The 16,468-nt window shown below is 39.7% G+C and overlaps 1 protein-coding gene across 1 annotated transcript; it reads right to left on the reverse strand.

Moving 5' to 3' along the window:
* Nucleotides 1–1,808: 1,808 nt before the first annotated feature.
* Nucleotides 1,809–5,936, reverse strand: LOC107830700 (uncharacterized). The gene is made up of 4 exons (XM_016658336.2): nucleotides 5,579–5,936; nucleotides 4,864–5,227; nucleotides 2,488–2,558; nucleotides 1,809–2,069 (listed from the first exon to the last, which is right to left on the reverse strand). The coding sequence occupies exons 1-4, from the start codon at nucleotides 5,807–5,809 to the stop codon at nucleotides 1,824–1,826; spliced, it is 912 nt and encodes a 303-aa protein (XP_016513822.2). The 5' UTR covers nucleotides 5,810–5,936; the 3' UTR covers nucleotides 1,809–1,823.
* Between the last annotated feature and the right edge of the window lie 10,532 nt (nucleotides 5,937–16,468).

Below are 16,468 nucleotides of genomic sequence, written 5' to 3' on the forward strand. Positions count from 1 at the left end.
TGAGGTTGCATTTACTTTTGTTGTTGCTACATTTATCTGTTAACTTTCTTTGTGGCATTTACTGAGTTATGAAATTTACATGTTTATTTCTGTTTTTTTTAAATTGTGAAAATAAATAATTGGACTATTTTACTTAGCTCTTCACTACTGCTCAGTTCCTTAGTTATTTTTGTTACTACTGAGTCGGTTGTACTCATACTACACCGTGCACTTTATGTGCAGATCCAGGTGTGTTAGAGCGCGGCGATTGTTGAGTTCAGGCCGACTATCTTTGGAGATTGCAAGGTAGCTGCTAGCGTCCGCAGGACCTTGTTACTCCTCTTGTCATTTCTTATTTTGGACAGTTAGACAGTTTATATATCTTAGTTTATAGTTTTAGACGCCTATGACTTAGTAACACTCCGATGTTTGGGCTCATTTTCCGTATTTTTTTAAATTATATTTAGAGTTGATTTAGTTTATGAAAAATTTAAATGTTGAAATATTTTATTAATTTTTTATAATTGGTTTAGTAGTAATATTTTGGGAAACAGACTTGCCTTGTAACACGATAGGCGCCATCACGACCTGGATTGGAATTTGGGTCGTGACAGAATGTCAAAGGTTGTGGGATCTATTATGATATGACATTGCCTGAGAAAGAAACTTTCTTGTTGCAACAACACCTCAGTAATAGAGAGGCAATAAGTAATCGTCTTCTTGCAAAAACAAATCATGCCAACTCCATCTCCAATGCAGGGTGATCTTGCTATTAGAGCTTCCATGTATCAATTATGAACCCAATCTATGTTGTCCTTGAGTATTGAGTTCTAGCCTTGAATCCTTCAATAATCGGGTTTAACATTATAAAGCTTGAATAAAGGCCTTTGCAAGTGTATGTTATGTCAATTTTTTCTTTCCCATATTTTATCTTTCATTAATTATTTACGAAACACCATGATGTTTAGATTTGTCTGCCACTATTTATCTATCCCGCTGTGATTAGTTCTCCAATGATGCTAGTGTAGGGATATATTTGACCCTTTTCCGAATTTCAATTTGCAAACATCAACTAGCTGTACTGAAACAGTGGTGGCAGGTCTTGCTAAATAACTTTGGATGTCGCAAGCAGACTAGAAAGTGATGATTTTAAAAGAAGCTGCTATGTTGGCATCTATATAAAGTAGTTCTTTGATGTTTTTGTTAGATTTCAAGAGCATTCTCCCCTACCCATTTATGCAGGCATGTTTGAATGTTAAAAGGATATCTGAGCAGCCAGCTGATCTTTTAGTATTCTTTCCCAATGCAGATTAAGATTTTGAACCGCACAACCATTTTGTTCTTTCTTTATGGAGTTATGATTCAAGGAAATTTCATTCATGTTGAGGATTACTAGTTATTTATCATGTCTCTGGCTACTACACCCATATGCAACAATAACAAATGTCCCAATCAGTATCGTGGTGGGTATTCACAGATAAGTAGAGGTTTCGACCAAATCACAGTTCATCATTTGAAGCTGTAGATATGGCTAGTTATATTTGGTATAATTGGGTTAAATTAGCGAAATCTTTAAGAGAGATACAAGTGTGAACTGCCAATGCTCTTTCTCATAGAGATATTTGGACAAGTAGTTTACAACTATACAAGTAATATTTTCAATGAGGGATAACATCAGTAATACATCCTAATCAAGGGTCTTTCATAGTTAGCTGTTGCTGCTCAAGCTTCTTAATCAAATTAGCTTTGTCTTCCTCAGTCAAATCGTTGAATATGAATACTGATTTGTCTCCAATATCATCCTGAAATACAAAGAGAGAGACAGAGAGTACCCGTGAAGTGGATTAGAACTTATCACTGGAATTTTTTCTTGGGGATATACACTGAAATACAAAGAAATCACATAATTTTTTCAAGTGGTTTTTGTTAAATTTGAAAAAGTAAAACGGGTAACCTATAAAGAGCACAACTAAGGAAATGGATGGAGTAGTCTTGATAGACTGAGTGAACTTCCTCCCAGCAAAGATCACAAACAGTGCCATCCATGTGCTCAATAGGGTGATCTTTACTCCATCATCCATCAGACCAGTCTGTAACCCAAAAGATACACCTAAGATCATTATAATATTTGATAAAAAACTATTTCAACAAGAAAATATGATTTTAGACCCTAATTCGTAGATTGAACATAGCTTTTGGACAAATAGATATTATAAAGTGAAATTGAAAATGAAAACCAGTCATGTTTTCATCTCTTGGCCGTTTCCTTTGTTTCTCAACTGTTATGAGGCTAGTCCAACAATCTGAGTGCTGGCCAAAAGAGGAAAAAGAAGTTTGAATTGGAGCATCTCAAGATCTTCAGGGTTAAAATACAGGAGTTGTCGTTTCCTGCTGCTGGAATATTGACGCCTCAATTGCAAAGCTTGGGAAAGTATATTTCGAGTTTAAAACGAAATAGCTCTATATAGAATGAAATTTTAGGGTTAGCAAGATAGCTGCAAACGTTACCAGGTGCCCAAGTAGGAGTGAAGGAATGACAAATGTCAGAATGCCAGCTTCCAACTTTCCATAGCAAAGTCCTGTTTCAAAGATAACAAAAAATTAACTCGGACATCCTCAAATGAGCAGACTGTTTTACAGAAAGAGGAAGTTAAAAAGCAGTAAAATTTGGACATATAAATAATATATCATAACCGCTCATGAAAACTACAACTAAGGGACAAACAGTATGTTCTTTTATTCTGAAAAGCAACATATATTTTGTTATATCTCCAAACCTAAAACTTGCAAACCATGTTTATATTTGTACAACAAATCAGTTCTAAACCAGTAACCGTAGGATAATATTATGCTGTTGTAGGTGAAATTGTGGAGATATAATTGATGGAAAACACTCAATCTCCAGGTTGCCAATTGTTTTCCACAGATATAGTTTGAGGATGATGTGAATCAGCTAATCAGTTGTCCAATTTGGTAAGTTGTTAGATTCGCCCATAATGACACCTTGTTTCCATGCACATATCCAGACATCCTTGGTTTGATTAGATCCTTCAGATGGTAGGGCAGAGAGCAGACGATAATGTTGAGTTCTCCATACAATTTCAGAAGCTCCTTGTAGGGAACAATACTAAGTTCAATATCTCTTTTACGTCCTCAACTATCGGCCTTGTTAATTAGCTTAAGTATAAGATTTCTGAGCATTACCAAGTCCTTTTAGTTTAACTTATCATTATTTGGTACTAGTTATTAAAGCACTTTTTTTTTAGAATGGTAACGCTTGTATATATCGACAACATAAAGGGGATATTGTAGCCCCTGTACATATTCCAAAACAAAAAGAGCAAAAACAGCTAACTAAACATGCCTTGTTCATGTTACAAGGATTCTATAATGTCTAGTATGGGTTTTTCATCACTTACATAGCTTTCTTTACACCAAAAATGAAAAAGCAGTATACAATCCAACTTCATCTTGCACACAAGGGTGTTGCCTAGTGGTCAATGAACTGGGTGAGAACCATCAGGTCTCAGGTTCAAATCCCAGCGGATGCAAAAAATACTAGGTGATTTCTTCCCATCTATCCAAGCTTTTGGTGGATAGAGTTACTTGGTACCTGTTGCTGGCAGGACGTGGCAGATACCCCGTGGAATTAGTTGAGGTACGTGCAAGCTGGCCCGGACACCACGGTTAAATAAAAAAAAAAAAACTTCATCTTCTGGATAGAACTGCTTTCTCTTCAAAACACCTAGCATTCCTCTCCTTCCACGCAATCCACCGGATACAGGCTGGGATCAAATTCCACCATTTCTTCTGCCTGACATTGTTGCCCACAATTGTTCCAACACTGCAGAAGATCTATTGTTGACTGTGGCATAGTCCATCTAAGTCCAATTACTGAAAAACTAGTGCCAGAGTTGCATAGTTATTCTGCAGTGCAAAAATAAGTGGCTGTTGCTCTCTGTTTCTACCTTACACAAGTAGCATCTGGAGCTCAGTGGGATTCCTCTTCTCATTAAGTTCTCCTGGATTAAACAAGATTTCCTTGCCACCAGCCAGACAAAGCAATTAACTTTGAATGGGACATTGACTTTCCAAATCTGCTTCCAAGGCCAGTTGGATCCTTCCTGACTGTTCCCTGTGTATAGGGAGTAAGCTGACCTAACTGTAAAGATCTTCTTGCTGGAGCCATTCCATGTTAGTTGATCTTCGCTGTCTGTTGTCCCCTGGAACACCTCCAGCTGTTGTAGTAGTTCAGCAACTCTGTCAATTTCCAGTCCTTCTGAAATTAAAATTCCACCCCTGCTGACTCCATACATCTGCTATCTTGGCTGTCGGATTTGATGTCAAGCTGAATAAATCAGGAAAGATGTCTTTGATAGGTTTATGCCCAAGCCAATTGTCATTCCAAAAGGATGTCTTTTTACCATCCCCTATGTAGAATCCAAAAAGAATTTCCAAAGGTAGGCCATAGGGGAGGTGACATCTTTAGTATACCATAAAGATACTTGTCCAATATCTGCAGTTGATAACTTGCCTCCATACATCATGTTCTTCACGGTTATACCTCCACAACCCTTTTTGACAGTTAACTTTGATTGTGCTTCCTCAAGTTTAATTGAGGGTATTTTTAAAAACAGAATCTATAATTGCATGCTAGTGTTATTTACTATCTATTTGGCCCTTAAAACCCAAAAATTTCCATCTTGAATTTCAGGTTTGGGTTGGATAAGATCTTTGAGGATCTGTTATTTGTAACGTGGGATTCAGAGTTTTCTAACATTTCATCACAAAAGATTTCAGCTAAAAAAAACAATAGATAAATAATAAGCAAACTCAATTGGCCTCATAACTACATGTTTATAAAGATGTAACTAAAACCCTAACCTTCCTTGAAGACAAGTCCTGTCAATGCTGCAAATAGTGGTCCGACAAACCAAACAGCTGTTTGATTCTCGATAACATATTGAACTAAACTCATGCCAGCCGGTTGAGCAAGGGTAGAATACGTTGCCAATGAACCGAGAACACCCAGCAACCATAAAGCTTGAAGAGTACGTTTAATTTCAGTTACATAAATGTGAATAAGATATAATGACAGACCAAGTCCGCAAGATCCAATTGCGTAAAATAAATCAAGATTTCTCCCAATCAAGTTACTCAAGACTGAATCATTGGGAAGCAAAGCCGTAGAAGATGCAAGAACAAATGATGCAGCCGCAGTTACTAACCCTGATCTATATAAAATTACCTGCAAAGTTGATATGCACATTGAAAGTTAGCTATATGATTGTTGATAGAAAAATATGTGGTAAAATATTTTGCATTCATCATTTGTTTTGACTTGCAAAATTCATTCAGGAAGAATCCTGCTCTTCATTAACATTGTGAAAATGGATGCTCACTGATTCCAGTCTATTAGATAGCTAAACTGTGGCGTCACTAACAAAGTGAGCTAGGGTTTGATCAACTGCGCTATGCCTAAATTCTGATATAACACCGAGATAACTAATTGTATAAGTTTCTCCTTAAACTTGGAGCAACAGTGTGGCCGAACGAACTAGAATAGAACAACTCAAGAAGTAGATGCAGAAGGTTTTACCTCTCGAATATCAGCGTCTTCAATAGTCCAAGGGCCATAAACCCCTTGATAAACTGTAGGTTTGGTCGTCTGGGACCGTGACTCTCCCAGCGCCCTGCACTTGCAGTCAAAGTTCGATTTTGTAATTATGGGTTTGCATCGTAATTGAGGCCTAGCTTTTATAATTGGATTTGGTGCCGAGATTGTGAAAAGTGAAAGTGAAATGGACGCCGACGCCGTTCCCAAATTCATGCTCCGACTTTTTTTTTTATGCTTCTGAAGTTCTGCTACCTGTACGAAACTACAGATCTCTAAAACATTTCCACTTATTATTCTGGTGTTGTTAAATCCACAACTAAATGAGAATGTGCGGATGTGTGAATAAGAGAAACGAATATCTAATTTTTACCACTATTGTGATCCAAACCTTTTTTTTAAAAGAACCTCCTTAATGATAGTATTATGAATATGAATTTATTATCCAAACTAGGGAATGTTTGTGGAAAAACACCATTAAATTTGGGAATGATCGTTTTATAAATCTACTCATTTTATAAAATCTACTTTTGGGAGAGATAATATCTTTCAATTATATAAATAAAGAAGAAATAATTCATATCGCCAATCCTAACTTTGTTTGGGACCGAGACATAATTGTTGTCACATCTTTTTTTTCCATAACCCCTTTAAAAGAGAGATGAAGTAATACAATCAACAACTGAAGTAATTATCATATTATGTAATTATCCGACTCAATCAAAATAATACGCAATAAACATAATCAAAACAGCGTCAAAGGAAGAATGGACCTCAAGGTGCGCGCGACAACTTGTCAACTACAGCAAGTGGTACAAGCAGGAACTCAGCTAGACTAAGATGCCAAATCGACTCAGTCTGTTTTAGAGCATGAGTCGATGATTGTGAGCACGTGATTTTTGTTTCGCGCGACAATCGCTCCAAAAAAAATAAAAAGTAATAACAATTGGTCCTGTTGTACAATTTTTGGATTTTTACATGGCACTTTGTTAATTATTTACGATTTTTGCCCATTTTATTTTATTAAAACAAAATACAAAAAATGTATGTATCATGCGTAATTTGAACCGTAATCCGGTTGTTAAAATAGAAAATCATAAATAGGCATCTTTGTTCGTGATTTTTGTTTTGTTTGATTTTACCTGTTTTAAATATTTTGATATATGTGTGCAAATAATTGTATTAAGTGTTTATTTAATTTTAATTTGATTTACTTAGGTTTTGTTATAAAATAAAAAAATAATAATAAAAGAGAGAGTGCAAAATTGGGTTTGAAAATTAGTTTGGGCTGATTTTCATTTTAAATTCAAAGCCCAAACAAATTCAGCCCAAACCCCATGTAAACCCGGTCCAGATCAGTTGACCTCAGGAGGCGTTCCAAACGACGCCGTTTTGATCCAGTCTGATCTGGGCTGTTGATCTCAGATTGATCAACGGCCAAGATCTCTCACCCCAAACCCACTAACAGACCCGACCCGTCTCACCCGGACCGACCCCAACCCTTTACCCTTGAAACGACGTCGTTCCCTGTTAGTCGAAGGATCCTGGCCCTTCATCACATCTCATCCAACGGCCAGGATCCACCTACCCACCAACTATATAAACTCATAACCTTACCCTGCCCCCCTATCCGAACCCCGGCTTTAGGTCACCTTCTTCCTCATCCCATTCCCCCTCCAAAAACCCTAGCCGCCCTTGTATCCTTCACCATGAAAACCGGCGGCACGGACGCCGGTGACCCCACCCTTAACACCATAGAACCCCCTTGCCATCCGGAACACGGATCTGTTAACCACGTAACTCGAATCCCTTCCCACCTTCTCGAATCTTCGTTTGAAGATTCGAGTCGGAACTTGACTTACACCGTGTAACCCCAGTTTCACACCAGACACTCCCCAGACCCCCTCGTGACCAAACCATGCTTGGTTTGGTCCGAATCTGATCAGGGAAGCATGAATCCCAGATCTGATTTTTGGAACCTTGTGGTTCCTCGTCACTGGTCCATATCCGTTCAAGCCGAAGAGATTAAGGTCTAATGGACCTTAATCGAAGTGTTTCTCATCTGAGAAACACTTCGATTAAAGTCCGTTCAGCCTTAAGAAAGGTCTGTTCGAATCCAAGTAAGATTTTGATTTTTCGAGGTTTAAGGTGACTTCTTTCTTTTCTTTATTTGTTTTGGTTCATCTGATTGTTGTAAAGGTCTGTTCATGTTTTGTTTGTGTCCCTGAATTTTATCAACTGTGCCCTGTCCACTTTGCCTGAACCTCTGTTGTTTGATTGAGTCTTTCTATTTGTTCTGATAATGTGTATGTAAGTGTTGTGCAATTAGCTGATTTTCAAATTTGAACTGACTAATTGATTCCTCGAATACCGCTTTGTTTAGTCAGTATAATTCAAATCATGTGTCGATACTGTTAAATGTCTGATTTTTGGCTACGATTGTACATGTTATGATTAATATAGTCGAGTCGACATATGTCGTCAATTAGTTTCAGTTGTCCGAACAATAGCAAATCGACTTACTTCTGCTAAGCATTTGTTTGAATCAATTAGGAACTGAGTTTGTTTACTTATAGTTGTTAATTTGAATCAGAAATGTAAAAGGAATGTTTTGTTTAAGTTCTGAATTGGAGGGCATGTGCACTTGTGCACAGCATGTGCATTTGTGCACCACAGGTGCATTTGTGCACAGCCTGGTTCCTGCATAAAGGGCTTTTGATTTAAAAATGGTTTGACAGCATATGCTGTCAGATATATTCTGCTGCCCATACTTTGCTTTAGTTTCAGAAATAATAAACCTTACTAAAAGTGAAGCCTGCCAAGGAAATGTGATGGGGGTTAATACTTAATTAGCTAAGTGGAAACTGAAAAGGGGCAGCACATGGGAGGGTGTTTCTTTTGGTCTAACAGGCTGTTAAAGGGCTGAGGTTTAGGCTTATAAAAGGGAGGCACATTGAGAGATAAGGATATACATAGAGACAGAGGGAATTGTTAAGAAAAAGATAGAGGAGATCAGACATAAGAGGGAGAGGAGAGAGCTGAAATACATACATATAGAACATATAGGAGACAGAGATAGGGGAGGAATACATCTGATATTAGGGAACACACATAGGGAACTCAGACTGGACTGGGGTTGGGATTTTCAGAACAGATAGAGAGAGGTTAAGAGATAGAAAGCATACAGTCAACAATCAGAAACTGTTTCATCCTATTGTTGTTTGGGTTTCATTTGTTCAATCTGTTCAATCAATTCTGATTCTTTGAAGTTCCAATTGAGTCTACTAGTCGAGTGTTTTCATTGGTTTACTACTGGTTTTGGTCTGCCTGGAGTTCTGATTCTACTCCACTGTGTGCTGCTGTCATTTGGCTACTCTTTCTATCGGCTATAGTTGCATTCTTGCACTCGAGCCTGTTCTGTTGTGTTGCTTTGTTTGCTGCTGTTACTTTGTTCCTGCTGCTGCTGATTTTCTCTATCTTCTTCCTCTTCTTCTGTTGTATTCAACATCCAGGTACACAATTTCATACTGATGTAACCATGAAAGGCATGAATTGAAAGATCTGAAGAATGTCTAATCATCTGTTGCCTTACTTACAGCTTTTGCGAACATTGTTAAAGTTGTATAAATTCTTTTATTTGTAGTCCAATAGAAAACACATTAGTAAGTTTGTACTTAATTGAAAATATTCTAGTCTAAAACTGCGATATGGTTGTTGGCAGTACACGTGATGTAGTCATATAATTTATGGAATGTGCTATCATTTGGTAGAATTGTTAATTCAAACTCTTCTTCCAGTTATGTTTTGAGTATGTAGGGTGAATGATTGCTTGAAAAATCTTGCCGAGTACAACACACTTTTAAGTTTAGGAGCTTCAGTTTCGGTAGGCAGTTTTAGGTTGAGTTCTGAATTTTTTTTTTAATCCTGTTAAAATAAATTCAAAGTTTAACTCGAGGAGTATTTGGGGCTAAGTGTAGTGTTTCATCAATCTCGTGTATAATTCTTCTACTCAATTAAAAGCACGTTCCATGAGGTATAACGCTTCTTCACTTCGTAAATGATTAAGCAGATAATTAATAAAAATCTGGATTTGGCCAAAGCACATAATTGAATTAGCACGTATTTTTTTATTTTTTAGAAACAAACACATTAGAAATGTAGTCGTTTTAGGATATCCTTTAAAAAATAATGAGACGAGCCTCGCCAAATAAAAATGCAAATTGCGGGGCCCTCAACAACTAATCATAATATTTAGAATTCAGGCTAGGCCGTTTAGTGAATCTCATGGCCTTCTCAAAAAACAATAACGCGTTAGACTCTTTAGGCGCGGCTTAATTAAATCACATTCTTAAACACGGGTGCACATTGATGTGACCCAAATCCAAATCTCAACGGAGTCAAAATGTGTCGACGACCATGGGTGCATTGATTGTGACGTGGTTCGAGATGCATTTTCACGACGTTGCAAATTCTATAAAAATAAATGATAATAATAAAAGCGGTTTAAACTTAATAAAAGCACATAAGTCACAACATGTATTTAAATCAGATATTTAGCCATTATAACAATTTAAGCGACCGTGCTAGAACCACGGGATTCGAGGGTGCCTAACACCTTCCCTCGGGTCAACAGAATTCCTTACTTAGAATTTCTAGTTCGCAGACTTCATTTGGAAAAGTCGAAAATTTCCTCGATTTGGGATTCAAGATAAACCGGTGACTTGGGACACCAAAAGCCAAACCTTTCCCAAGTGGCGACTCTGAACTAAATAAATAATCCCATTTTGAATATTGTCACTTAAATTGGAAAAACTCCCTCGCGCGTTTAACCCTTCGGGGCGGGCGCACAAAAAGGAGGTGTGACAGCTCTGGCGACTCTGCTGGGGAATAAACCCAGAACCACTGGTTCAGGGTTCAAGAATTCGAGCTTAGAATAATTGTTATATTTGGCTTTATTATCTGATCTTTATTACATGTTTTTGCATAACGTGCTAAATGTTGTCTTTTACCGCTTTGATATTATCTGAACTGTATATAAACTGTGCCGAAACCTTTCTCTTCTTACCTCCGGGGAGAAGCTCGCTGGTCGAGACTCCCTATTCTGTTAGTGTCGATACCTGAAATAAGAAAGAGGTCGGACAAGTTACAAAGCCGGACGATCTCGCGGGTCCCCGGTACGTAGCCCCCTCCTCGACTCGAGTTGTCTGCTCGGGTACACAGTCTAGAACAAATGCCCAGGTTATAAACCTAGTATAACGAAACTTCATGCCGGATCCCTAGTAGGAACGTTTATTTGCATCATGTTGCATTTGACTTAGGGGGCTCAACACAGGGGTTGGGTCCGTCTAGATCGTCCGCGATGAAAAGACCATCCTGCTGCATTCCTATCTGTTTTGCGCATTTATTTGCTTCAGTTCCGCATGCTGACCGGTTTCTAAAAAAGAAAATAGCAGCGTAGGGAGATAATTACTTATTTTGGAAAAATAAAACCAATGTCCAAGTAGTGTCAAAACCTCGCCGGAATTTTCCTAAAAAAAAATAAAAACAAAATTTGTCTTCTTAGTTTGAGTTATTAAAAAAAAAATAATATATTTTTTTTTTCTTTTTTTTTATCACTTCCAAAATCAAAAAAAAAGAGAAGGTATTTATTTAAAAGTAAAAAAAAAACGGAAATTCATAATTCAAGAAAATGTTGTCTCTTTCGCAGTACCCCTTTTTGTAAATTCAGACTAATAGTCCAAATATTTTCTAAAAAAAAAAAATTAACTAATATTTTCTTTAGTCCTTATCTCTTTGCAAAAAAAAAATAATAAAAATATGTATTCTTGATTTCTAGGTTTATTTGATTTTTCTATTTACGATATGCCCGAACTACGCCGGTTTGATTCTCATCGGATGGGAGATACGTAGGCAACCCTCGTCGGGTTCAACCCCATTTTGCTAAAATAGCCAAAATCAATAAATAAATTAATAAAAAAAAGAGATGTGTCAAATTTTTTAAAGAAGTCAGGTGACGCTGTTTTGTCATAAATAGCCGAATGATTCCGAAAAGGGACGCCGGAAGGCTAACTTTGCATAAACAGCCACCTTTGGGTCTTGTTTAGCATTTTTGTCCAGTTGACCCACACAGCCTTAAAATCTTCGTCCCCGAAGTGTTTAAAGGCCGTGTTCAAAACTCGATCCCCTCTTTAAAATATTTTGAGTCAAGTTATTTTTTGTTAAAATCACCTTAATAAATGTGCAGGATGAGCACGATGCAAAATGAACATTTTTCAATAATGACCAAAATCCCTGTCAAGTTACGGCTATGGTGGAATGATCTAGGTGTTGAAGGACAAAATGAGGTTAAGAAATATCTGAAAGGTCTTGTGGGTTTGTTGGAAATCCAGCCTCGGGGAGATATCATAAGAGCTTTGGTTACCTATTGGGACCCGGCGCACAATGTTTTCCATTTCTCTGATTTTGAACTCACCCCGACTTTGGAAGAAATGGCCGGATACATCGGGAATACTGAACTTCCCTTGAGGGAAAAATACTTGGTCGCCCCAAGAGTCGTCACGGTACATCGGTTCCTAGATTCATTGAAGATACCTAGAACAGTTCACAACCCGGATCTGGCAGCCGAATTTTGTACTCCATGCTTCATATATGATAGGTACGGTCATGAGGGGGGATTCAATAATCCAATCAACAAATTGTGCAGCAAAGGCGTTCGTCATAAGTGGGACAAACACAGACGGGTAGCGTTCATGATGATGTTCCTGGGCCTTCTGGTATTTCCAAGGAAAGACGGAAACATTGATTTGAAGGTATCCGGGGTCGTCAGCACTTTACTCACGCAAAGTGACAGTACTCTCACGCCTATGGTGGTATCTGACATCTTTCGAGCTCTTACAGCTTGTAAAGCTGGGGGAAGTTTCTTCGAAGGTTGTAACTTGCTCCTACAGATATGGATGACCGAGCACCTCTGCCATCATTCCGAGATTTTGAGCCATGGTTCCCCGGAAAAGACCTGCATAGAAGAATCTTACACGAGAACCAAAGAGATCAGTTTGCCCAAAGGAGTCCTGGCATGGACCTCGTTCTTTCAAGCTCTTACTGCCAGCCAAATACAATGGACGTTGGGATGGTTGCCTGTTGATGAGATCCTATATATGTCTGCAGCTAAAACTCATTTCTTACTAATGGGGCTTAAGAGCATTCAACCTTACGTACCCTGCCGAGTTTTGAGACAGTTCGGAAGATGCCAGACAGTACCTCATGAGGAAGATCTTAGCACTCAAGCAGTTGAAATAAGTCCTAACGGACAATTCCCAGAAGCAAAGATTTGCCAAATCTGGAGTGAGTGTCAATATTTGAAATCAGATACTTGCGTGCGGGATCGAGCCAAAGGAGAGACGGCGCCAGGTTACCTTGCATGGTATAGAAGGGAACTTGAGCATGAAAGGCCAACTAAGAGACCCCACATCCGGAATTTCACCGAATCATCGCAAAGACAGTGGGATTGGTTAGCAAAGGAAAGAGGCTATTGCGCCGAAATCAGCTGGTTAAAGCAACAAGTGGGAAGCTTGAAATATGAGCACAACATACAAGTTGCTACCAATCTGGGAGAGCGGAACAGGTTAATTCAGGAAAACGAAATGCTCAGAGCCCAGATCAAACAGATAAGGGTGGATGCGGATAAACAGCCAAGGCGTCGATCAGACGAGCAGCTGATAAAAAGGCTAAAAAGTGAAATCAGTGAATGGCAAGATGGTTTGGAGAAATCTGAAAACGTCATAGCAGAGCTCAGGGCACAATGGGATACAAGAGCAGATGAGCATCGCCGATACCTGAATCAATTGGAAGGCGACCACGAGAAGACTATTGCTAAAATGAAGAGAGAGATGGCTACACTTGAGATCAAAGCAGCTAATCAGGCCAAGGATTTCCAAATTGAGAGCAGATACTGGTACGACTCAATAGCCTAGATAAAGTTGGAAGTACGGCGACTGAAGCATCAGCATATACAGGATGCTCAAGTATTCAAGATATGTAGCGATCAGATAAAACGCCTACTCGTAGAGAAAAAGCAAACCAGGGATAGGATCAAGGCCATTGCCCATGCCATCACCAGACGATGTCTACGATGTGAGAACATGTCTAGCGTTACCGTCCTCTCGGCAGTAATGGGTTATGTCAAGCAGACTATGCATGAGCTGGAGCAACTTGAGAGGGATCTCACGCCTAGGACCACGGTGAGGCCGAACGATGCCCCGCGGACACCAATTTTTAAAACCATAATGCATTCATAGGTCAAATCTGTATCTTAGCATCTTCTGCTTGTTTTTCCCATCAGGGTGATTTTTAGTCTATTTTGAGTCTAGGTTTATTTTCAAAGTTCGCTTTTTCTTTTGCAAAAAAGTAGTTTGTAATAGACCATTTCAACAATAAAGAGGTTGCTTCTTTTACGCTCATTTGTGTTTTTCGAACTACGTAATGATCTGATTCACGTAGGCATCGTGATACGTAGGCAATCCTCATCGGATCCGGTCGTATTTCTTTTATTGCAAAATAAAAGAAAAAAAAATAAAAGAAAAAACAAAAAAAAAAAGAAAAGAAAAAAAAGAAAAGAAGGGGAAAAACTAATAAGAGGAAAAATGCCGGAATGACGCATGCTCTCGTAGCAAACATATAGTAATCCACTTAACTGTATAGGTGCATCATGCCCAACGTGAGATTAACTATCTATTATTTGCTACAAATTAACCGTGCGTTTGTCGTTGAGTATTCCAGGGTTTTTGGGAAGACGGTTGGTTTGGTGAAAGTCTGGCCTCGCACTCATACTTCACGAGGTCAAGGAGAAGTGTTCAACTACCTGTTGTTAGGACCAGAAGCAGTACTCACACTTACTTCACCAGGTCAAAAGGAAGTGTGGAAATGTCTTCAGAAATTCCATTGCAAACAATCCCTGTTTCCGAGGAAAGCTCGATCTCAGCCGTCCTCACACCTGAATCCGCAACTGCGGAGGAAAATAGAATCCTACGGCTCCGCATGTTGGAAATGCTGGACGATTGGAATAATGGGAAAGAGCCGCCAAGTGTCGTCCCCGGATTCCCTGAATTATTCTCCAGGTCAAGTGGGACTTCTAATGTCCCCATAAATTATCCTGCTACCCCATTCGGGTACCCAGCCACCTCAGCCTTCTCTGCTGGATCGCCTTCTGAGCCTCATCCCCGAATGTCATCAACTGATGCAAGCATGAACATCTTTACTGCATCGCCTTGCCCGATTACGGCACAACCTACCACGTACAAACCAAGATTTGACTCATCCTCTTTTACATTCCAAGCACCATCGTTCTCAATAGAACCAACTAGGTTCGCTACCAGCACTAATCCTCTACCGCCTCAGTGCGAACTTGCACCCGGGCAGGATCAGAACCCCAGAATTGCAAAACAAAATGAGATTGCCAAGAGAATGAGAAGCCTTGAACAAAGTTTGAAGAATATGCAAGGATTGAGCGGACAGAAGAGCGTCTCTTACGCCGACCTGTGCATGTTCCCTCACGTGCACCTGCCAGCGGGTTTCAAGACCCTGAAGTTCGAGAAATACGATGGGCACGGTGACCCCATTGCACATCTTAAGAAATACTGCAACCAATTGCGGGGAGCCGGCGGAAAAGAAGAACTGCTAATGGCATATTTTGGGGAAAGTCTAGTAGGGATAGCCTCAGAATGGTATATGGACCAGGAAATGTCCCGATGGCATATATGGGATGATCTCGCCAGAGATTTTGTGAAACAATTCCAGTATAACATCGACATTGCGCCAGACCGAAATTCTCTGTCGAATTTGAAGAAGAAACCTTCAGAAAGCTTCAGAGAATATGCTATTAAGTGGCGCGAACAGGCGTCAAGAGTAAAGCCTCCCATGGATGAAGTGGAAATGGTCACTACCTTTCTCCAGGCTCAAGAGTCTGACTACTTCCAAAACATGATGTCAGCCATGGGTAAGCCATTCGCGGAAGCGATCAAGATTGGAGAGATGGTGGAAAATGGTCTGAAAACAGGTAGGATTCTGAGTCAAGCAGCCATAAGGGCGACCTCCCAGGCCGTCCAAAGCGGGTCCGGAGGAATGACAAGAGGGAAGAAGAAGGAAGAAACGACTATGGCAGCCTCGGAAACAAGGGAGTATCGTCATCCCAGGCCCCGTTTTCCGGAAAGAACCCCACAACACTACTACCCCCACTCAAATCTGGCATATGCTCATCAACCTTATATGGTCATGAATGCCCAACCTTATGCCCATCCACCACAACAAGCCAACCGAGGCCCAGCTCCACCTCCCAGAAATCAGCCTCCTTACCGCAACCACTATAACCCACAACCCCCGCAGAATAACTTTCGCCCTCAGGAGCCACCTCGACGGCGGACTTTCACGCCCATCGGTGAGCAATACTCTACTTTGTTCCCTAAGCTAGTCCAATTGGGTTTCTTGCAACCAATCCCTCAAACAAGGCAAAACCCGACGTCACCTTCTTACAAAGCTGGAGTCAGATGCGCCTATCATTCAGGGGCCGAGGGACATGATACAAATGACTGCTGGTCGTTGAAAAGAGTGGTCGAGAATTTGATAGAGCAAGGGAAAATAGTGCTAAGGGACGAAGAGATCCCAAATGTGACTAACAATCCATTGCCTGCTCACAATAATGGGCCGCTGATCAGAATGATTTGTGAAGACAAAGAGTTCGACCCCGCTCTGAAAGCCATAATTGCCATTGTCGACACGGGGAAGAGGCCCGAAGTAGACCAGAAACCAGAAAAGGGGGAGGAGGCCAAAGCTATAAAGAAAGTGCCTGAAAAGAAGGTGGAGAAGAAAGTGGTACCGGTAAAG

Source organism: Nicotiana tabacum, chromosome 20, assembly GCF_000715075.1.
Source record: "Nicotiana tabacum cultivar K326 chromosome 20, ASM71507v2, whole genome shotgun sequence".
Taxonomy (NCBI): domain Eukaryota; kingdom Viridiplantae; phylum Streptophyta; class Magnoliopsida; order Solanales; family Solanaceae; genus Nicotiana; species Nicotiana tabacum.